This window comes from Scyliorhinus canicula, chromosome 3 (genome assembly GCF_902713615.1).
Source record: "Scyliorhinus canicula chromosome 3, sScyCan1.1, whole genome shotgun sequence".
Lineage (NCBI taxonomy): Eukaryota > Metazoa > Chordata > Chondrichthyes > Carcharhiniformes > Scyliorhinidae > Scyliorhinus > Scyliorhinus canicula.
Genome location: NC_052148.1, coordinates 133,771,989 through 133,796,394, shown reverse-complemented (window position 1 = coordinate 133,796,394; position 24,406 = coordinate 133,771,989). Strand labels below are relative to the sequence as shown.

Genomic DNA, 24,406 nt, shown 5'->3' with positions numbered 1-24,406 from the left:
TGGTGCTGTGAAGCAACAGTTCTAACCACTGTGCTACCGTGCTGCCAAATGCAGATATTACTCTCATCATAACATTTTAAATGTGAATGTACAGGGGCAGAAGCCGCTGTGCGCTTTCAACCCAGGTTTGAAACCACGATATTAGAATTAAATTCCACGGGGAGCCAAACCAAAACGGTGTGAACAATAATTCTCTCGGAGGGGTTTCTCTCCTTTTCTAAGTCAGGATGTCAACCACCCCTGTACTTGTGTTGTCCTTTAGCTTTGCTCTGAAGCGCAAACCACAAGGGGGTAGGGGAAACTGCAAGCTCCTGCACTTTTGATTTGCTGCTCGTCGCACAGGATGTTCTGAGTGGAGATTCGCAGTTATCGTCAAGTCAGCCAGTCAATCTCTGGCTGAGCCGCCGACACAACCTGGTACCTCGTGCCGCTTTTTGATGCCCGCCTTTGCTGTGGATATGTCCAGCCACCGCGAGAACTAGTGCTGAAACCGAAAAAGGAAGATGTTGCTCGGTGTGAGGGATGTTAATGTCCAAGCTTCAGATGTGAAAAACGCCAAGCTGAATCTGTGAGCAAGTTACCCGCCGGTTTGCGGAGGAGGGGGTTCAAGTCAGCTGGAGCCGGGCGCCAGTCTCAAGGAGCCGAGGGAGGGGGAACGGAGGCTGAGGTAGGTCCACGCTAGCAGGAGATTTAAAAAAAATAACCCAGATATCTCAACCCTTCGTGTCGGCGGTTTCAAAGTGTGGGCTGATTTCACCCGGAGCCCGGTTTGATAAAACATGACCATAAAAAGGCATGAAGTAAATCTCAGTGAAAAGTTTTTCCACAATCATTTAACATTTAAAAAAAAAATGAAAATATACAATTCACTTCATGTCCAGGTTTGTGGAAGCGTTTGCTAAAGGATGACCAATCGGCAGATTTGGAAAGTTTTAGCGAATTTGAGGAGGATCTTGTCACTCTCCTCACCCGAATCGCCGCCGCATACTCTCAGTGTTAATGGAAATATATATATTTTAAACTCCGAAAGTAAGATTTTAATCCAGCTCCTCTGGTTTCTGTTTCTGCAGGTGGTTTGTTTCCCTTACTTTAGACTCTCCTCCTTACCTAAAGGCACCCATCGAGTTTTATTGAATTTAATCACGGGGCAGGTTTTCTTGTGCGAACACGAAACAAGCTAAAATTTAGAATATCGACTGCAGAGGGGATCCATTGTGTTTAAAAAAAAACACAGGGGAGTAATTCTGGCGGAAATGAGTGCTAAGAAAATGAACGTGGTTATGGCCTGTAGAGGACATTGGGTAAATGGGAGAATAATGCCATGGTAATATTGCCCCAAATGTGCTAAGCAACAATAATGTGCAATGGAGTGTAATGTACCCTAACCTCTACAACGTGCCGCACTCTCCGCTACACTTGTACATCAGCAACGTATAACGCAGATAGATTATATATATAATTTCGAGAACCTCAATTCAGAGCAACACCATTAAAATATCTTCAAAGTGCCTGATGTTTGGCAACACCCCAAAATTTTGGGTTTCGGAAGTGATTACGGTGGTTATTTTGTTGAATTCGTCTAATTTGGTCAGAAAAATGAACATTATAGCTAATTCCGTCCAAGGTAAATTGCCAGTCTTCCAGGGTGGCGAGAAGCCGACATCTTCGCCTTAATAATTTTATGTGAACTTTTCAGTACTAAGGTAGATAAAACGCCAGAACAGATCTCAGCATTTACGATGCAATACGGCAATTCAGGTAGGATCACGAATATCATGCCGTTTTTCGAGTTCTATGGATTCACTATTTAAAATAAAGCATTAAAATATTCAGACCATTCTTCGAAGTGAATTGTACACAGCAAGCATTCCGCAAGTAGGCCTTGCTCAAGAGGGTTTGATGTTCTGCAACAAGATACACATTGGACGATTAAACAAATGATCTTTTAGATTACTGCACGGATTGTGCAGTAATAAACAATATAAACTGGACTATGCAACAGTTTTAACTTTCAGCTAGCAAGAGATTTTTTTCAATAATTAATTCAATTGGCAACATTTTTAAAGAGTGCAGTCACCTCAAATTGAATTCCAGACCAGGTGATATTAATGTGTAGAGTTGAGGTCAAGAAAAGATAAACACAAACGAGTTAGTGATTGAGAAGAGGAATTACAGTTTTTCGGTGTTTAGTTTCATGACTTCAACGATAAATATTTATTATTTTACTGACGGGTTTTAACTTCTAATTTTTTTGATACACCAAAAAACATGATATTTAAAGCGAGGAGTACTATAGGAAGACCTAATCTGGAAGCCCTTGGGGGAGAATGTGTTTAGTGCTGTGAGGAAGTTTGAGATGTTTACCTTATTTGTTCGGTATTTGGTTGTACCTGTGGTTGTTACGTATAATATTCCATGGGCCGCACACATACATGTGGGTGGCACTCGCCCCTCCATTGTTGAAAATAAATACTTTTTCCATACGGCTGAAAGAAAGATTGGGTTAAAATGTATCAGATGATTGATATTCATGGTAGCAAAACAAAAGAAAATAGTTTCAGGAAAATCGATATTTGTCAGGAAATTGGCCTTGTTGAAGATAACACGATGAGGGAGACATCTTGTTTGGGGCCTCCATTTTCACTTTTATTGTGAGGTCCATTCTAGGAACGCTTCAAAGCCGAGAATAAATGAATGGGAGCTCATAACAGTTAGTTAGGATAGAAGTTCCAGTTTGTTCATGGGTTACTTTTTGAATGTAAGGCGCCATCAATGCCACCATTTCGGGGGCGGTGGATAGGGGGGGGGGGGGGGGGAATGGGATGTTGGTAGTGGGGGGTGAACAAATTCGTCAACAGTTCCTCTTTTCTGTTTATTTGATTTTTTCTTTTTTTTTTAGTGGTCTATTTTCCCCACATATGTCAGGTCATTTTCATTTATTTTCATCCTGTTTTACTGTCTTATATCGCTCGCATTTATTTGTAGGCTAGAAAACAAATATAATGTTGACTTTCTTCAGCTATTCTGATTTTTTCTTCTAACTTTCTCCACTTTTTTTCTAAATTCCTCAATGGAAAACTTGACTCATGCTAAAGTATAGTTCCATGAGCATTAACCACCTCTGGTCAAGTAACCATTCTTTGCATTTGAGGGTACACAGCAAGCGTTGGTAGGCTACATGACCATCTGAGCATGTTGACCTCGCCCAAATTTAATGTGGCACTGCTGGAATCACAGGGTAACTCTGGCTAAGTTCCCATCTCTTCCCCCCCCCCCCCCCCCCCCCCCCCCCAATCAACATTCTGGCCCAGTGGTGTTGAGACAAATGCCCCTCATCTGTTACTGTGGCTGAGATCAGTTAATACAGAGAGTAGACAATTGACAGAATTGACAAAGCTGAAATGTCGCAGGCGAGGTCTTTTAGAATATTGTCATGTAACTTTTGGAATATTTGGCTGCTGAATAATTCATGTCTGTACCATATCAGGATTCACATCTGGAAACAACCCCAGGTCAACATCAGAATAACAGAAAGCTATCCAGTAGATCATTTTAATAAGCTAACATGATCAGAAATAATAGTTTTGCTTCAGTGGAAAGTGGAAGAATCATTATCATTTCTTTCATTATTGCATTTTTGTAAATTCTCACTAATGCCACAGGTTTGTTAAGTGTGAATTAATTTTTATGGCAATAATCAACCATTCCGAATTAATGTCATAAAGGTAGTAGGTATGGTACCTTAGTGGTACCTTCCTGGACTAGTAATACAGATGATGTGGCGATGCCGGCGCTGGACTGGGGTGGGCATAGTAAGAAATCTTACAACACCAGGTTAAGGTCCAGCAGGTTTATTTTGAATCACTAGCTTTTGGAGTGCAGCTCCTTCAGGGAGTAATACAGAGGCACTGGGCCAACAATCTAGAGAGTGTGAATTTAATCTCACCATGATAGTTTGAAAATTTGAATTCGATTTCATAATTCTGGAAATAAAAAAACAGGCACCTGCAAAAGTGACCATGAAGATCTCAGAATGTTGTTAAAAAACAAACTTGCCCATTAATTCCCTTTAGAGAGAGAAACCTAACCTGGTCTCCAGTCCCACACCAATGTGGCTCACTGCCTTTTGAATTGGCCTAACAAGCCATTCAGTTGCTTCAAACTTCTACAAACATTAATTATAATAGAGCAAGAAGACGGCCTACCTATACTTTCCCAGGCAACTGGGGTGGAATTGCCATATTTCCTAAAATAACATTGGGAAACAGTTGGCTTTTCATGACAATTCGATACATTCATGGTCACTTTCACTGTTAACAGCTTTCTATTTCCAGGTTTAAACTGAATTCAAATTCTCAAACTGTCATGGTGGGATTTGAACTTATGTTCTCTGTACTAGCGTGGAGAGTAAGGATCAATTATCTGTTGTGGGGTTGTGGTACAGCTTGATGCAAATCTCACCCAAATTCTACACGTGAACACTTTTAGCAGGAGTTAAGAACAGTCATCAGAAGTTGAAATTTCCTGACCCAAATGGCTCCAGATCAGAGACTGCTTTAGTTCTTTGTCCATCAGCGATGGGTATATTTTGGTGAAAGCTTTCTTACTTTGGTCTTTGGAATTTATTTACCAGTATTCTTTCGGTATATTTATTCGGTGTAATTCGATGTAAGAGAAAGTCTTTCAAAAATAATTATTACATAGATAGTCCCATCTTTGACATCCTGAGGAGGGACATCTTCCCAGTATACAATGCTAAAGGCCCTTATATGGATGTGAGGAACTTGTAGCAGTTAGACATGAGTGACTGTCCGAATTATGACCTGAAACAACGTACTACATGGTGCAAGGTAAACATCTTAATGGTTATGCCATCTGGAATTTCATGACTGAAGGAAGAAAACTCAAATGACGAATGCTGTGATATGTTTTTAAAAAACTGCTGCTCATTGCAGTTCATCGTGATTTTACAATAATTATTGCTTATAAAGGGTCAGCGACAGAAATCTCATTGTCTCACTGGCGACTGTGCCTTCAGCTGTCTAGCCACTAAATTCTGCGGTTCCTTCCTTAATTTCCTCCCTTCTCGATTTCTTTCTGCAGTTTTAGGAATCTTCTAAAAACTTATGGCTGGACAATTCCAGCCCTACTCTCGAGCCCCCTCCCCCAACGCTGGTGGGTCTTCCGACAGCGGAGGCAGCTTGCCATTGGCCGCCGGTGGGATCTTCCGGCGAACTCAATGGCCATTTGCACTACTCGCCGACCGCGCCATCGGGGAACCTGCCACAAGGGTTGCCTTCAGTGGGACGGGGAGATCCCGCTGGAGGCTAGGGCCGGAAAATGCAGCCCTTTTTGACCAAGCTTTTGGTGATTATCCAAATGCCTCCTCCTTGCGATCGGTGTCAACCTTTGTCTGATTATTGTCCTGTGAAGCATGTTGGATGTTTTACTATATAAAGACACCAAATAAATGCAAATTGTTGGACGGAATTCTCCGGTCATTGCGATTAATTTTTCCCGCCAGCAGCGCACCTCCACCTGTGGGTTCCCGGTGGCACGTATGGTTACAATGCGAAATCCCATTAACAAGCAGCATAACAACATAAGTATATAAGAACTAGGAGCAGGAGTAGGCCATCTGGCCCCTCGAGCCTGCTCTGCCATTCAGTGAGATCATGGCTGATCTTTTGTGGACTCAGCTCCACTTTCCGGCTCGAACACCATAACCCTTAATCACTTTATTCTTCAAAAAACTATCTATCTCTATCTTAAAAACATTTAATGAAAGGAGCCTCAACTGCTTCACTGGGTGAAGAAGTTCCTCCTAAACTCAGTCCTAAATCTACTTCCCCTTATTTTGAGGCTATGCCCCCTAGTTCTGCTTTCACCCGCCAGTGGAAACAACCTGCCCGCATATATCCTATCTATTCCCTTCATAATTTTATATGTTTCTATAAGATCCCCCCGCATCCTTCTAAATTGTGAGGACAGTCCCAGTCTACTCAACCTCTCCTCGTAATCCAACCCCTTCAGCTCTGGGATTAACCTAGTGAATCTCCTCTGCACACCCTCCAGCGCAAGTACGTCCTTTCTCAGGTAAGGAGACCAAAACTGAACACAATACTCCAGGTGTGGCCTCACTAACACCTTATACAATTGCAGCATAACCTCCCTAGTCTTAAACTTCATCCCTCTAGCAATGAAGGACAAAATTCCATTTGCCTTCTTAATCACCTGTTGCCCCTGTAAACCAACTTTTTGCGACTCGTGCACTAGTACATCCAGGTCTCTCTGCACAGCAGCATGTTTTAATATTTTATCATTTAAATAATAATCCCTTTTGCTGTTATTCCTACCAAAATGGATAACCTCACATTTGTCAACATTGTATTCCATCTGCCAGACCATAGCCCATTCACTTAAGTTATCCAAATCCCTCTGCAGACTTCCGGTATCCTCTGTACTTTTTGCTTTACCACTCATCTTAGTGTCGTCTGCAAACTTGGACACATTGCACTTGGTTCCCAACTCCAAATCATCTATGTAAATTGTGAATAATTGTGGGCCCAACACTGATCCCTGAGGGAAACCACTAGCTACTGATTGTCAACCAGAGAAACACCCATTAATCCCCACTCTTTGCTTTCTATTAATTAACCAATCCTCTATCCATGCTACTACTTTACCTTTAATGCCATGCATCTTTATCTCATGCAGCAACCTTTTGTGTGGCACCTTGTCAAAGGCTTTCTGGAAATCCAGATATACCACATCCATTGGCTCCCCATTATCTACCGCACTGGTAATGTCCTCAAAAAGTTCCACAAAATTAGTTCGGCACGACCTGCCCTTATGAACCCATGCTGCGTCTGCCCAATGGGACAATTTCCATCCAGATGCATAGCTATTTCTTCCTTGATGATAGGTTCCAGCATCTCCCCTACTACCGAAGTTCGGCTCACTGGCCTATAATTACCCGCTTTCTGCCTAACTCCTTTTTGAAACAGTGGTGTCACGTTTGCCAATTTCCAATCTGATGGGACCACCCCAGAGTCTAGTGAATTTTGGTAAATCATTAGTGCATTTGCAATTTCCCTAGCCATCTCTTTTAGCACTCTGGGATGCATTCCATCAGGGCCAGGAGTCTTGTCTACCTTTAGCCCCATTAGCTTGCCCATCACTACCTCCTTGGTGATAGCAATTATCTCAAGGACCTCACCTGTCATAGCCTCATTTCTGTCAGTCACTGGCATGTTATTTGTGTCTTCCACTGTGAAGACCGACCCAAAAAACCTGTTCAGTTCCTCAGCCATTTCCTCATCTCCCATTATTAAATCTCCCTTGTCATTCTCTAAAGGACCAATATTTACCTTAGCCACTCTTTTTTGTTTTATATATTTGTAGAAACTTTTACTATCTGTTTTTATATTCTGAGCAAGTTTACTCTCATAATCTATCTTACTCTTCTTTATCGCTTTTTTAGTAGCTTTCTATTGCCCCCTAAAGATTTCCCACTCCTCTAGTCTCTCGTCAATCTTTGCCACTTTGTATGCTTTTTCCTTCAATTTGATACTCTCCTTTATTTCCTGAGATATCCCCGGTTGATTTTCCCTCTTTCTACCGTCCTTCGTTTTTGTTGGTATAAACCTTTGCTGAGCACTGTGAACAATCGCTTGGAAGGTTCTCCACTGTTCCTCAATTGTTTCACCATAAAATCTTTGCTCCCAGTCTACCTCAGCTAGCGTGATGTGGTGTTTGATTTTACCTTCTCACCCTCCATCTGTATTTTAAATTCCACCATATTGTGATTGCTCCTTCCGAGAGGGTCCCTAACTGTGAGATCATTAATCAATCCTGTCTCATTACACAGGACCAGATCTAGGTCCGCTTGTTCCCTCGTAGGTTCCTTTACATACTGTTCTAGGAAACTATTGTGGATACATTCTATAAACTCCTCCTCAAGGCTGCCTTGACTGACCTGGTTAAACCAATCGACATGTAGATTACAATCCCCCATGATAACTGCAGGAAGACATAATCCCGCTGCCAGTGAATGGCATGCCACCGAGAAAAACGGTTGGAGCACCAGAGAATCCTGTCTGTTGTTACTATCTCTGGCATCTCCGAAGGTCACTTTAGGTTTACCTGCCCGTATTCATCTGGATTATTACTAAACATTCTAAATTACAAGAAAGCACAAAACAAGAAAATCCTATTTGGTATACCAAGTATGACTTTTCCATAAACATGTACAGTCCAGCCTGCACCTAAGACATTCAGACTTTCAGCAGAAATCCTAGTCCATGCTTTGTCAATTTACTTTGTACTGCAGCTGAAGTATTTTAGACTATAGTTATACTGAAACCATAATGAAACTGAAGTAGTAAGGGACCTCGTGTTAATGTCACACAAATATGCAATTTGGGCAGCTTCACATTTGAGGTACAGTAAACTGTTTGCATAAATGTAAAACCAGAATTACTGTGGTGTCATATAATTGGCCTAATAAAATCACAATGTCACATCGGACTGCAAACCTAAAATTCTTAGTCCATCCTTGAGAAAAGTGTTATTTGATGAAGCACAGAGCTCTCCATTCAATAATTTCCACAGTAGAACAGATAACAATAAATTTCTTATAATGGGGTTGTTCGCAGATCATAAATTGGCTGCATTATAATATAAAATATTTAAACTATAGTTACACAATACCATGTTCAGTATTTGCTGGGCTCAATGGGTGAATACCCGAGAGCCCCAAATTGGACTCTGCTGGGAAAATCGTGAGTCACCTGACTCACTCCACCCGGTGCGATCTTGATCACACCCTCTCTGGGCGAGATCCAGATAATGAAATTTTAAATACCCAAATGCCATGTGCACCGTGCACTTGGGAGTCAATGGCCAGACCTTCGAGACCTCGACCGCGCCATTTAGCAGTGGTTTCCACAAAAGTGGACCAGGTGTGATGGCATCTTGGGGGGTCTTGGAGGTGATTAGAGCCCCCTGGGTGGTTGGGGACAGGGAATGGTAGAACCCTGGCACTCCCTCTGGCATTTGGGGACCTTGGCTGTGCCCGTCTGGCACCCTGGCAGTGCCAATGGGGTTGAGGGGAGAGGGATGAAGGTGGAGGTTCCTGAAAGCAGCAGGTACCAGAAAAGGGGGGGGGGGAGATAGAGATCGGGGCAGTCAATCAAAATGGTGCTCTGATCTGCAAGAATTCGGTCCTGCTGGCGAGCTTAGCTCGTCAGTGCAGGTAAAGTGCTTAAGTGAGGCCTCAATGGGGAGAAACTCCCTAAGGTCCAAAAAAATGTCTAAGTGCCATTGAATAGAGAGTTCAATTTTGGCAGCTGCAGCTGCTGAGAAACATGCCGGGGCAGCACGGTAGCATTGTGGATAGCACAATTGCTTCACAGCTCCAGGGTCCCTGGTTCGATTCTGGCTTGGGTCACTGTCTGTGTGGAGTCTGCACATCCTCCCCGTGTGTGCATGGGTTTCCTCCGGGTGCTCCGGTTTCCTCCCACAGTCCAAAGATGTGCAGGTTGGGTGGATTGGCCATGATAAATTGCCCTTAGTTTCCAAAATTCTATGATCTATGATTAACCTAAGACAAAAATTCGGCACAACATTGTGGGCCGAAGGGTCTGTTCTGTGCTGTATTTCTCTATGTTCTCTAAATGCGCCCGAAAGCGGACTTGGGGCGCAATTCTCCGCACTCACGACGGTGCGGAGAATAGCGGGGTTCGTAAAATTTTACGGCCACGCTAGTCTGACGCCCTCCCGCTATTCTCACCCCCCCCCCACGCCCGACTCCCGATACGAATCGCTGCCGCCGTTTTTTTACGGCCAGCAGCGATTCTCAGCTGGCCGATGGGCCGAGTTCCAAGCCCTTTACGGCCGTTTTTACGAACGGCAAACACACCTGGTCTGGCCGTTCGTAAAAACGGCCGTAAAGTGCCGATTTTTAAAACCATGGCACCGATTGGCACGGCAGTACCTCGGCCGTGCCATGGGCCCCGCGATCGGTGGGCACCAATCGCGGGCAGCGGGTCCGATACCCGCGCACTCTTTGTCCTTCCGCCGCCCCGCTGTATCACTTCGCGGGGCGGCTGAGGGGCATCCCGGCCCGCGCATGCGCGGGTTTTGTGCAAATGCGCGATGACGTCATCCGCGCATGCGCGGGTTGGAGTCTTCCAATCCGCGCATGCGCGGCTGACGTCATGTGACGCGTCAGCCGGCGCAAACTCTGGCAAGCGGGCTTAACGAAATTCGTTAAGCCCGCGATGCCGGAGTTTACGGCGGCGGCATGCTAGCCCCGGCCGGGGACCAAAATCGGTTCCCGGTCGGGGAGGGGGACCCGGCTGGCGTCAAACCCGCCCGGATTTGACGCCAGCCTTACGATTTCTCCCTCTCTGGGAGAATCGCGCCCAGAGTATTTTGTCCGCTGATTCATGGCCAAAGTTTATTATTTAAAGAATCATAGTTAGTTGTACATGTTGGATTGTAATGTGGCTGAATAATTCATGATTCAAAAGGATATTCTGAACTCTCCAGCTTGTGATGTTGTACCTACTAATAGTGACAGGTGGAAAATCAGATTGGTGAACAATCGGAATTTCTACCTCAAGCTTTATCGGAAAAGGGTACTTTTTTACATTGTATACAGTGTACTGGCATGATATAGTTGTTGTGATAGTTGTAGTACTTTCTAAGCAGCATTTGGCACTGAATGACAGATATTGAAACATTACTTTGATGTCAGTGGAAAATGTAGACCCCACTTAGATCGACTCAGGCTAAATTGGGGAGCCAAATTAAACTTCTATGCTATCTCTGGACTCGATAATTCCAATGCTTTTCTGTCCAGCGTCTCACCTTCTATGCTCTATAAACGTCATCCATAACTCTACTGCATGGAGTCTAACCTGCATCAAGATCTGTTTACCAACACCCCTGAACTCATTAAGCTTCATTGGTCTCTGGTCCCCCAATCCCTCAATTTTAAAATTCTCATCCTTGTGTTCAAATCTCTCCATGGCCTTACCCTTCCCTATTGGTAAACTTCTCCATCACTGCAACCCAATAAGATTTCTGTGTTCCTCCATTTCTGGGCTTTGGGCACCCCAGAAATGCAAATTATACTAATTCAGCTGCCTTGCTATCAACTATTAATGATCCAATATCCTCCCAAGAGATATCCTGTCCAACAATTTTATTCGCATTTTTAATAGCTTTACCTACTGGCACTTGCATATACAAGTATTTATATATTTGACGCTCTATGTTTCTCCATTCATTTGCACCAATCGGTGTCTTCACATTGAGTATATAATCCCATTCCTTGGTTCTTCTCCTGAAATGTGTTACTTCACATTAATCTTCATTCACTTGCCTCTTCAATTTATCTACCCATTCTGCCACTCTGTCTATACAGTTCTGCTCGTTGTTTGCCAAGTCTCCGACCTTTGTGTTATCAGCAAATTTTGCTATTCTGTTTCTTATGACCAAATTCTAATGATATATAAATACTCAGGAAATAAATATACCGAACATTGTCCTAGTCCTTTAACCTGGGCAACCCTTGTTTACCGTAAAGCTTTGTTTCTGGTCCAATGATCAAATTTCTCTCCATGCAGCTGTGTTTCCTTTTATACCATACTCTTAAATTTTCAGACAAACCTATTCTGGGAGACCTTATCATTGCCTTCTGATATATATATATGTATATATTCTGATATATATATATATATATATATATATATATACACACACACAAACTCTGCTGCATTCGTATTATATCTAGTAGTTATCACATTAAACATGAGTTGGATTTAATAAATTCATGCTGGCTCTCGTGGATTAGCCCATGCATTTCTAAATGCTTACTTCGTATATTTTACAGATCTTGATATTAAAAAAGAATTGATTGTGATGCAATTAATTATGCGGACTTTAAAATGTGATCATTGGAAGGATTTGATGTAGCCACAAAGACTTGACAAGAGTTGTGTAAAGGTGGCACAACATGATTAATTTCACTTTGATCAGGATACTTTTTTTTCAAACTGTTGCAGGTTGTACCTGACTTTTCCAGTTTTGGTCAACTATGTTTGAGCATATTTTTAAAGAATATATTTCACGTAAGAAAGATTTAACAAATACAAATTTATGTGAGCATTATTATACAGAACACCAGTTGTGCTGATTGCAGGTTAAGGTGTGCACAAAAATGCTTTGTGCCATCTCAGTATTCATTTATTGTTTACTATTTGTTCGGAAAGAAGTTCTTCTATTTTCTTTCATTTCTCATTGAAGCTGTTGCACCAGAGAGCTTTAAGCAGTTGGATGAGCTGCCACTAAAACTGTTTTGAGTAAATGCGAAGTAATGCATGAGAATAGTCCAGGAATTTCACTTCCTATTCCGCCATCACATTTCAATTTGTTTTACAGTCAGTTTCCATAATATGTCAAATGATAATTAACATACTGATTAAAGTTTTGTAACTGTAGGATTTGCACATTCTAGTTATGTTTTGATTATGTGTTGGTCAGTGATTGTGCAATCAAATATTGCATTATACTTGCGGAATTTTATTTTCACTTTAGCGAATCACAGGCATTTACCGCACAGAAGGAAGGCATTCTGTGCCCATGGTAAAAAAGCTATCCAGCCTAATCCCACTTTCCAGCTCATGGTCCATAACCTTGTAGGTTATGGTGCCTTCAGTACATATTCAAGAACATTTTAAATGCAATGAGGTTTCAGGTCAATATCCTGGACTCCAATTAAAGGACATAGACATGAATCTTTGACTGTAATAATGATAATCTTTATTAGTGTCACAAGTAGGCTTACATTAACACTGCAATGCAGTTCTAATGAAAAAAATCCCCTAGACGCCACAATCTGGCGCTTATTCGGATACACAGAGGGAGAATTCAGAATGTCCAATTCATCTAACAAGCATGTCTTTCGCGACACGTGGGAAGAAACCGGAGCACCTGGAGGAAACCCACACAGACCAGGGAAGAATGTGCAGACTCCACACAGACAGATTCCAAGTGGGAATTGAACCCGGGCCCCTGGCGCTGTTAAGCAACAGTGCTACCGTGCTGCCCAATGTTCCCGGCGGCGGGAGGTGCATACAACGGGAAACCCCATTGACAATGGCGAGACTGCCACAAAACACTGTGTGGGAAGGAGGGGAATTCCTGTCCTTTAACTTTATTTCGCTTTCCAAAAATACTGCCAGATCTACTGAATATTTTTAGAATTTTCTGTTTTATTGTGCACATTTTACACTGCTTGGGAATTACCTTGTTAGACTTCCTGGGTAGGTTTTTAAAAATATTTTTTAGAAGGCTAATGGTCCAATCTGAGTGTGACTGGGTGTGCAGCTATATGTATGCATGTACAGTTATCTCTTGGAGTGAAGCATGGCCCTCAGCCTGATTATGAACTGTACTCTTCATTTATCAGGCTCAGACGAATGGCCCAGTGCAGCTGCAATGTAAAATTTGTGCGTTGGAGTGGTCTTATACTGGCAATGTGTAGTGAAGCATAAACCAAAATGCCTGACTTTGAAATTTACCTCAGAATCATGGAGTATAAATGAAACTTTGAAAAATCCTTCCAAAAACAGGGTTCAACTTACACATCTAGTTGAAAACGTTAACCATTGGTGTAGGTAATCACTATATTGAACTGTGAAAAATATTCTGTTCATCTATCACCACATGCAGCCTGCTCTTTGTGGGTGTGTCATGAACCCCTATGCATCTTGCAACATGGTCTGTATCACTTGCTTGATCCCATGCATTGACTTAAAAGGCAAGTATAACTGTAAACATAATATCTGAGCTTAAAAATTGAGCTTGCCTTCAGAAAGTGCATATATAGCCCTAAACATAGAACGATTACTTGGAAAGTGGTGGAGTCAATTTATGTGCTGAGCAGAGGCCCAAACATACATTTTGGCATTCAACAATCAAGGTCATCTTATATGCTGGGTTGGTTTATATGCCGTGATTGACAGTAATTGCGTTGAATTTGTAATTAATTCTTCATTCTATGTGGGGAAATAAACATTTTTTGGACTATAAAAGACCAGAGTTGTTTCCTCCAGGTTCCCGTTTCTGAACTGTCCTTCACTTTGGGCCGACACCCAACTTACAATCCTAACTTAACTTGGTGGCCATACAATAGCACACAATTTATTATGTTATTGGCACTGCATAAATTATTGTATAAAATAAAAAAATCTAAAAATATAGTAAACGATTTACAAATCGTCTTACGAAAGTAAAAAGAAAGACGTAATTTGATGTAATCCATCTCAACAATGCTTCAAAGTTCTTCACTTAAAATGCATTAGTTGGAAATCTAATGATTGTTATTATTCTAGTTACTTCTAGGAGTTGGAATTACAACTGTTGATGCAAGATTGGAGAGTTTGCATAAACTGAATTTGAATAACTGTAACTTCCTTTTATTTACTGGTAACATCAAAAAAAGGCAGCTGTGGAAAAGATATGCAATGCTGTTTTACTTCACAGTTTGTAGGCGGAGTTAGCACTTTCAGTCTTGTATATGGTTTTTATGCAGATAGTGTGCTTGCAGAGTATAACGGGTTTATCATAGGAGCATTTGATGAAAGGATGTTGGGTTTAATCTAAGGATTAAAGCCTTTCTGCTTTCATTTTCTGGCTGAGAAATAAGGAATATACTTTTTATACCTGAAAACTGAAAAGGCACTGGATTTATTCTTCTTCTCAAAAGATTGTGGTTCTTAGGCAAACCTTGAATGCCTCTCTTGGGTCCCTCCCTGAGCCATAATGCAAAGTACAAAACCACAGCAAAACTCAACCACTTCCAACATCCTGGTGACAGACTCGAGTAACTCCTTTTTTTCTTTAAAGTGTCCATTCACTTGTATATTTTCTGAAACAATTGCATGTTGTAATTGAAGTAGGAGTGCATCCATACATCTGGATTTCCTGCCATGACTCTGTTTGTGCTGGGAGAAATTGTGAATCAAGTGGTTCAGATGACTTGTTTAATCTGTTTCTGGGGCTATCTGAGGGAAGATAGAGCCAGTTTACTAGTGGTCATGTTCATAGGGGGCCTTATCCTTTGTGATTAATGGGTAGGTGGTTGTTCTGGAGAAGGGACTGCATAGGAACAGGAATAGGTAATTCAGCCAGTCGGGTTTGCTCCACCATTTAATTAGATCATGACAGATCTGCCTCAATGCCACTTTCCCCGACTAACTCCATATCCCTTGAATGAAAAATGAAAATCGCTTATTGTCACAAGTAAGCTTCAAATTAAGTTACTGTGAAAAGCCCCTAGTCACCACATTCCAGCGCCTGTTCGGGGAGGCTGGTACAGGAATTGAACTGTGCTGCTGGCCTGCCTTGATCTGCTTTCAAAGCCAACGATTTAGCCCTGTGCTAAACCAGCCCCTTGATGTCATTAATATCCATATATTGTATATGCTCAATCATTGAGGTTCCACGGCCCTCTGGGGTAAAGAATTCCAAAGATTCTCCAGCCTCCGATTGAATAAATTCCGCTACATCTCAGTCTTACATGGCCTACCCCTTATCCTCTGATGATGTCCCTGATTTTAGACTCACCAGCCAAGAGAAACATCTTGGACTTGGACACAATTCAACTACCCCGTTGCTGGGTGTAACGGGTGAATTGCACAAGGGCCCCAAATCGGGCTCCACGCTGGACTGATCGCCAGTCACCCAACTTGCTCAGCCCGGTGTGATCTGGATCTCACCCTCGCCAAGTGAGGTCCAACTTGAACATTCAAATGAACCTTCTGGTTCATTTAAATGCCTGGCACCCAGGACTCAACGGCTGCACCTGGGAGGCCTCACTAGGCCGCTGTTTAGTATTGGTCCACACAAACGTGGACCAGATGTAATGGACTGGGGGGGTCTCTCAGGCCATTGGAGACCCCTGGGTGGTCAGGGAAAAGGTAGGGTTGTACCCTGATACTCTCTAGCACCTGGCACCTTGGTTCTGGCATCCTGGCAGTGCTGCCTGGACACTCTGGCAGTGGCACCATGGCATACAGCCAGGGTTCTCAGGTGCCAGGCAGGCCCTGGCCCAGGGTGGCCTTGCCACTTGGAGGGGAGTTCCCAGGGACCTTCACAAGGGAGGGCAGGAGAGAGATCGGAGCAGCTGGTCAAAATGGAACCCACATCTGCAAACTGCCTTTCCTGAAATCACTCAATGCGCTGCAGCTTCTGAGAAACACCCCGCTATACGTGCCCAACAGTGGACTTAGTTTCAAGTCTGTGAATCGTGCCCATATCTACATCCACCCTGTAACTCCCAGTGATAATTTTGTAAGTTTCAATATAATCACTTCTAATACTTTGAAGCTCCAATGAATACAGGCCGAATTTCCTCAATCCCACCTCATAAAACAATCCCATCATCCGATGCATTAGTCTGGTGAGCCACCATTGCACTGCCTCTATGACAAGTATATCACATCTTCGATAAGGGGACCAAAACTATACACAATGGGTGGGATTCTCTGAACCCCCCTGCCGGGTCGGAGAATTGCCAGGGGGTGGCATGAATACCTCCCAGCAGCTCTGACGCCGGCTACTGAATTCTCTGGCGCCGGTTTTTGGCGGGGGCGGGGATCACCCCGCGCCAGTCGGGGGCCGTTGGCAGTGGCCCCCCCGGCGATTCTCCGGGCCCCAGTGGGCCGAGCGGCCACCCGTTTTCGGCCAGTCCCGCCGGTGTGGATTAGAGAATGTCCATACCGGCGGGACCTGGCGTTGAGGGCGGCTTACGGAGTCCCCGGGGGATGCGCGGGGGATCCGGCCCCAGCCGGGGGGGGGCACGGTGGCCTGGCCCGCAATCGGGCCCTACTGATCTGTGGGCGGGCCTGTGCCGTGGGGCCACTCTTTCCTTCCGCGCCGGCCTGTGTAAAGCTCCGCGATGGCCGGCGCGGGGAAGACACCCCTGCGTATGCACAAGAATCACGCCAGCGATTCTGCACATGCGGTTCGACAGAAGCCCTTCGGCACCGGCTGGTGCGGCGCCAACCACTCCAGTGCCGGCCTAGCCCCCGGAAGTGCGGAGGATTCCGCACCTTCCGGGCGGCCGATGCCGGAGTGGTGCACGCCACTCTTTGGCTCTGGTACAGCCCCCCCCCCCCCCCCCCCCCCCCAGCCGATTTGCAGGAGAATCCCGCCCAATATTCCAGGTGATGTCTTACCAAGGCTCTCTACAATTGCTGCAATACATCTTTATTCCTGCACTCAAATATCTTTACAATGAAGGCCAACATACCATTTGCCTTTTTAATTGCTTACTGCACCTGCATACTAACTTTTAGTGACTCATGAACAAGGGCACCTCTCACAATTTAAGAAATATTCTGCCTTACTGTATTTTTCTACCAAAGTGAATAACTTGACACTTATTCATATTATATTTCATCTGCCATTTTCTAGGCCATTCACTTAGCCTGTTTAATTCCTCTTGAAACCTCCTTGCATCCTCCTCACAACTTACTTTCCCACCCCGTTTGGTGTCATCGGCAAGTTTGAAAATATTACAATTAGTCCCCACATCCAATTAATTTGTATATGTTGTTAACCGCTGTGGACCCAACACTGATCCTCGTAACAGACTGCTATCTTGAGAATTATCTACTTATTCCTCCTCTCTAATTTCTGTCTGTTAACCCAATTCTCAATCCATGATAATATATTTCCCCAATCCTAATCACTCTAATTTTATTTACTAAACTTTAGAATCCATAGAATCCCTACAGTGCAGAAAGAGGCCATTCAGTCCATTGAGTCTGCACCCACCCCTCGAAACAGCATCCTACCTAAGCCCACTCCCCACCCTATCCCTGTAACCCCACTTATTGATCATGGCCAATCCACCTAAACCTGCACATCTTTGGACTGTGGGAGGAAACCAAAGCACACGGAGGAAACCCATACCGACACGGGGAGAATGCAAGCTCCACACAGTAATCCAAGGCCGGAATCGAACCTAGGTTCCTGGCACTGAGAGGCAGCAGTGGTAACCACTATGTAACCGTGCCACTCGTGTGGGACTTTATCGAAAGCCTTCTGAAATCCAAATACACCACATGCAATGGTTCTCCTTTGCCGAGGCTACAAGTAATACCATCCAGAAATTCCACAATTTGTCAAACATGATTTCCTTTTCATAAATCCATTTTGACACTGCCAAGTCTACCATTCAGTTGGTGCTGAGTCTCCCAATTACAAGGCTCGGATTGCTTGGTATTTTTCCAGGTAAAAGTCAAAACCGAGCATCGCGGAGTAACCTATTTTAATGGTGCTATTTCTGTAACGCTCCTGCATTAGAGAGCCTAAATTTTACTAGATTATCTTTTGTAAACCCTTTTTGGATTTCATAAGAACTTAAGACGTAAGAGGAGTGGCCCAAACAGTGCCTTGAACCTGCTCTACTGTTCAATGAGACAGTGACTGTTCTCGCCCTCAACTCCATATTCCCAGCTGATCCCTTGATGCCCTTAGAGTCCAAATAGCTATTGCGCCCATCTTAAATATAATCAATGACTGAGCAGTCACAGCTCTCTGAAGTGGAAAAACCCAACTATTCAAACTTTCTTGAATGAAAAACTTCTCCTAATTTTGTTTTGAAATTATTGGCCCCTTACCCTGAGACTATGGGCTGGATTGTATGGCCTCCCACTGGGTACGTTTTCAGCGGCGAAGGGCACATAAAATATTTTGGGTGGCTAGCCCGCTTCCTCTCCGCCCACCCTGACCTGTTCTCCAGTAAACAGTAGGTGGGTGGATGCCAAAGTCAGCAGCCCAGCCAGCAATATGAAAAGGGAATAATGGGCAAATTAACTTCCTAACAGGCTAATTGACTCAGATATTCCGTTGCCCACGCCATAATACAGTTAGCATAGGCAGGCAGGTGGGAGTGGGTCGGCTGTTTTTAGCAGGCTAGTTAAAAGATGGGAAGAAAGGGGCCGTTATATTCTTTGGGAGTTTCCCTGTACGCATTGGGAGCACTTTGTCCAAGATGTTACCCCAACTTTGTCATTTTCTGCTTGTCCAACAACACCCCATCCCCTTGAACTTGTGTCAGCACCCCCCTCCCCCCCTCCCTCGCTTCCATGCCCTTAGAGATCGGGACATCATTTAAAAATGGTATCCCAATCCCTTGCTACAAATGGGAGCTCCCCTTGCCAGGAGCTCCACAGTGTACAAAACAGGGCTATATGTGGCCTCGGCTGCATGTTTCTTGCTGAAGCCCCTTCTACAATGCGATTCGCATTGAATAACCCTATGTTTCTCGACACTGCGAGTGCTGGGAAATACATGGCTAAACGCGCTCGCTGTGGGACTTTGTTCCCAATTAGTTGAATCATGCCCACTATTATTTCACTTTTAATTATCAGTGGAGAAAATACACTGAAGCAAGCATGCAGAGCCAGGATAAATGCAGTCAATAAATAGTTTTAAAGTGACATTCATGTATGTTGCATATTTACACGTGTGTTTGGAGTTGCTGTCCCAGAATTGCAGGAAATTTAGATCTATTGAGACTATAAAAGTTTTGAAATATTTCTGATGTTAGAATAGTTCAAAGATTGTTATTTGGACAATTCATCCTGATCACCTGAGACTAAGGGATACAGACACTATTAAATCTGGTGGTATTTTTGTAAATGAGTTTTGTATTGTTATGGTGCCTTTTCACATGTCTCCGAAATATCCTAATGGAACTATACATACAATAAGTCACTTTACCTTTCCCTGATAACTATAAAATCCCAATTATATGATACTACTGGAGTAGGTTTAATTATCACTGGAACTCAGATCAGCCTGGGACACATCAGGAAATTATTCATTTTGAGATAATCCCCCACTTTCTTACCAACAGATTGATGTGGTATTAGTTTGCGACTGTACCAAACCCTACTAACTGTTCAGATTTGAATATTAGGAATAAGTGGAGGCTAGTAAGGAACTGAAAACTGTATCTGTCTCAGGTGACCCTAGAAAGACATGTTTCCTTTATTATGGAGGAGTGCCTGGCCAGCAGAAATACTTGGTGCCTGCTTGAAATACTAGGTGCAGTGAGACCATACTTGTTGATTCTGATATACGTTTGTCATGCATTGCCCAGGAAACCATTGCTGGTGCTTTGATCATCATGACTGTTGGGGAAAGTAAATAAATAAATAAATAAATTGCTTATTGTCACGAGTAGGCTTCAATGAAGTTACTGTGAAAAGCCCCTAGTCGCCACATTCCGGCGCCTGTCCGGGGAGGCTGGTACGGGAGTATTCTCATATCTAAGTGTTGCCTATGGACATCTCCTGGTATATTGTTTGAAAGAGAAGTTATCACCAGCCTCACCTGCAAAAGTAAGGACATTGCAGTTTATATGGATGTTGGGGTACCAGCGGGTGGGCACAAAGCATTTCTTGTGCATTTTGATATGCCTGATAGCCTCTGAAGATCCTCCTCTTCCCAATAGGAGATTCTTTTTGGTGGGTGTTTTCTGAATCCTGTGGCTACGACCCCCTTGCATTGAAATGTGACTTCACCTGAATTGTCCTTTACCAATTCATTACCAGGAAAGGGCACTATAAATCCCACTTACCATACATCTTTTCTGTGAAAAATTGAAATATATTGGAATGAGAAATATTATTTGAATTTAGAAGGAAGTATGTAAGTTCTATTGCTTCCCTAGAATTGGGTACGTCATTAGAATGTGTCAAGAACCGCTAGAAGCTCTGTTGTCATATCTGTTCCCAAGGCTATCAGGAAGGAAGAGCATATATATAGAAGTGAGAAATGATAGAACTGAAGTACAAGCAAGAATCGTTAACGGACAGATACTAAATACATGCAAGTCAATTTGCAAGCCTGTGGTTGAAAAAGCTGAATGAATTATTATAGGTAAGATCTTTGACAGCAACTCGTTCAAACATGTTAAAAAAACTTAATTCATGACTATCCTTTTGACTTCAAGAAATGCCTGTAAAACCTCTTAAATGAGTGTCTACATAAAGAAAAACATGAAGAGGAATTTCCTTTGTGCACTATGTGCTGTGAGATTTGGAAGCTCATTCTCTGACATAGGCTTAAAATGTGGTGACATCTAGCCCGCAGAGGAATACGACATTCCATATTTGTATTAATTATGATATTGGCTTCATTCTATTTGTATTTAAAGGCAAAATTCATCATTCTACCTTCTGCTCTGATTATGCTTGCCCAGGACTGTGGAAAGCCTAAACCTTCCTTTCCTCCTACAATCCTCAGACTATTAAAGCCAACCATTTGTGTCAACCAATTGTTGATTCTGAGTCGGCATCTGAGAGAAAAATAATTAATCTTTTGGGTCTGCCCCTTTATCAGAACTTTTTAATCGTTAAATGTTTCTTTCTTGTTTCACAGGTGAAAGATAGCTTTGGTGGAACTTCCTGCATGGACATCCTTTTAAAGTGAGCTACTGTGTTGAAAAGAAAAAAACATTTCTTTGAAGGATCTGCACTCCTGCTGTGGGTGATTGAAAAGACTTGTTGAAGCAACCAGCAATCAATTTTGCATAAAAACTCAAAGGCATCATGAGCTCCATAAAATGTGTTCTTGTTGGTGATGTAAAGGTGGGGAAAACAGCATTACTGGTGAGGTTTACATCAGAGACTTTCCCAGATATGTACAAGCCCACTGTTTATGACAACACTGGAGTCGATGTGTTTATGGATGGAACTCAGATCAGCCTGGGACTCTGGGACACCTCAGGAAATGACTCATTTCAAGGAATTAGGCCACTTTCTTACCAACAGGCTGACGTGGTTTTAATTTGTTACTCTGTAGCGAACCCCATGTCTTACTTGAACGTGAGGAATAAATGGATGGCAGAAGTGAGAAGTTTTTTACCAAAGGTTCCAGTATTGGTTGTTGCTACGCAAGTAGACCAGCGTGACATTGGCACTTTTCGCACCATCACGACTGTCGATGGGAAGAGGCTGGCAAGAGATATCAGAGCACGAGGGTACTTGGAGTGCTCAGCAGTTACTAACAGAGGGGTGCAAGAAGTGTTTGAATGTGGAGTAAGGACTGCTGTCAGATACATAAAAAAACAAAGTAGAAAGAAGATCATAGACCTCAATAAATGTGTGATAGCCTGACGTCCTCTCAACTTTGGTATGGTAATTTAAATAATTTTAACTCTCCAATTCTTCAGCGAATACTAAAGATGTTGGCACATAAATGGCTTCCAACCTGGCTGTGTTGATCATAGCCTTTCTTGACCATGTCCATTCATGCTACTGTATCCATGTCAGTGTGATTCTGATTCATTTCTACTGAAATAACAGATTCTGGCCAGGAACGCTAACAGAAAATATAACTGAGGAGGAACTTATTTCAGCATTGACTGTCATAGACTTGGAATCCAAAATATTTGGACATTTTGGTGTTTGATCGTTATGGAAAAATGGCTGACAATCTTATTTTGTGTATTTAACTTGAACTGACACCACCATGTGTGACACTTTAAAATCAAAGAAAACTGTATTTTTACACTCACTGGTAAAGTGCACCAATCTCAGAAATCTAGACAGGACTAGATATTAGGTACTCACTTTTGGCAACTGTAATATTTAAAGTTTTCCATTTTGCTTTCACTGACCTTGGATGAGAATCATGTATAAATATTATGGTAAGAAATTGAAAGCGTGGTTTTTGTAATAATTTTCTATCAGTTTATAGAGTACTCATCAATAAATTAATTGTTTTAACAATCAGAGTTTGTTTTGCTATTTTCCATGTTAGAGAGTGAGATTTAACGTGGCGTGTTGCAGAGAAGAATGAAGATTGAACTCTTTATCTGCAATAAATTAATGTGATCTCAATCGGGTACCATGGGACAGACAAGATTTGCTAGGTTAGAAAGTGGGAAAATTAGTCAGGAATCCACTTCTGCTTAGTTTAGAGTGTTCCATGCTGGAAATTACACGTGTGTTGATGTCAGATCAGGACAGAGGCTCTGGGTTCCAAAGCCACAGAAGATTTGAAAACCAGGATGAAAATTTTAAAATCAAGGCACTGCTTAATTGGGAACCAATATTGGTTAGCAGCCACGGGGGTGATGGGTGAACGTGACTTGTTGCAAGTTAAGACACCGGCAGCAGAGATTTGGATAACCTCAAGTTTACAGAAGGTAGGAGACCAGCCAAGAGTGCTTTGGAATAGTCAAAAGGTAATCAAGGCAAGAATGAGGGTTTTGTAGAAAATGAGACAAAGTGATATCAGGGAACTAGAAATAGGTAGTATTTGTGATGTACGCTGCAGATCACCTCAAGTTCAAATATGAACACCAAGGTTGTGAGCAAGCTGGTTCAGGTTAATTTGCCTGGGAGAGAGTTAGAGATGATGGCCGGGATTCTCCGAGCCGCCATGCCACAATTGTGCTCGGCGGGGGAGGGGGGGGGGGGGGGGGGGGGGGGGGCAGTGAATGGGCGTCAGACCCGCAATCGGGTCCATCGCCGTTCCTGCGATTCTCCGGGGACCAGAGGATCGCCAGCAACTATGCACAAGTTGACGCAGCGCCGGTCAGGGGCCATTGAAAGAGGTCCCCGCGGCGATTCTCCGCTGAAAACTGCCCGAGTTCCCGCCGGCGTGGTTCACTTGGTGGGAGCTCGGAGTGGCAGCTGCGGACTCAGTCCGCGGCCGCCCTGGTAGGAGGCGGGGGATCCGCCATCGGGTGGCGGGGCAGGAATTCCAGGACGGCCAGGCTCAGGATCGGGGGCCTCTGATCGGTGGGTGCACGCGATCTTGGGGAGGGGTGGGGGGGGGGGGCAATATTGTCGGGGCCGGCCCGCGGTGTAGGTCCACCATGTTGCACAGACCCGCAGCCGGAAGTGCAGGTCCCCGTATCGGCAGCCGGAGCTGTGAGGAGCACTCAACGGCCCTGATAGCCCCCTGCAAAACAGAGAATCACTCGTCCAGAGTGATTCGCGCCCATTTTCTCACGGGCTTCGGGACATAGCCCCATTATCAGAGAATTCTACCTCTTGCCTTTGACCTTCTCAACACTTAATTAGAAATATTTAAATAAAACTTCAAAAAAACCTGTTATAAAGTACTGCTTGAAAGATTCATCTTCAAACTGTCAGTGGATATCAGAGATAAAATGTGGATATGAACGAGTAAGTGTCTATATAAGTGGAAGCAGAGGGTCGTTGTAATGACAGCTAAGTTGCAATGATAGGAGTTACAAAGTGATGTACCAGATTTCTATGCTGAGATCCATTCTGTTCCAGGTATATGTCAATAAATTGTCAATATTGTAGCTAGATTTACAGGTAGCTGTAACACCAAGTTG

General features: G+C 43.3%; 1 protein-coding gene across 2 annotated transcripts; it reads left to right on the top strand.

Moving 5' to 3' along the window:
* Nucleotides 1-341: 341 nt before the first annotated feature.
* On the top strand, nucleotides 342-22,826 carry rhoh (ras homolog family member H). Of its 2 annotated transcripts, none has more exons than XM_038791375.1 (2): nucleotides 342-667; nucleotides 21,472-22,826. In XM_038791375.1, exon 2 carries the CDS (start codon nucleotides 21,642-21,644, stop codon nucleotides 22,206-22,208), a length of 567 nt encoding a protein of 188 aa, XP_038647303.1. In that variant the 5' UTR covers nucleotides 342-667; nucleotides 21,472-21,641; the 3' UTR covers nucleotides 22,209-22,826. The 2 variants fall into 2 exon arrangements, with proteins under 2 accessions (XP_038647303.1, XP_038647304.1); XM_038791376.1 differs by lacking the exon at nucleotides 342-667 and adding an exon at nucleotides 20,838-20,970.
* The last annotated feature ends 1,580 nt before the right edge of the window (nucleotides 22,827-24,406 follow it).

Coding starts and splice junctions, on each gene's coding strand:
- rhoh (XM_038791375.1), top strand. CDS start 21,642: ATGAGCTCCATAAAATGTGTTCTTGTTGGTGATGTAAAGGTGGGGAAA.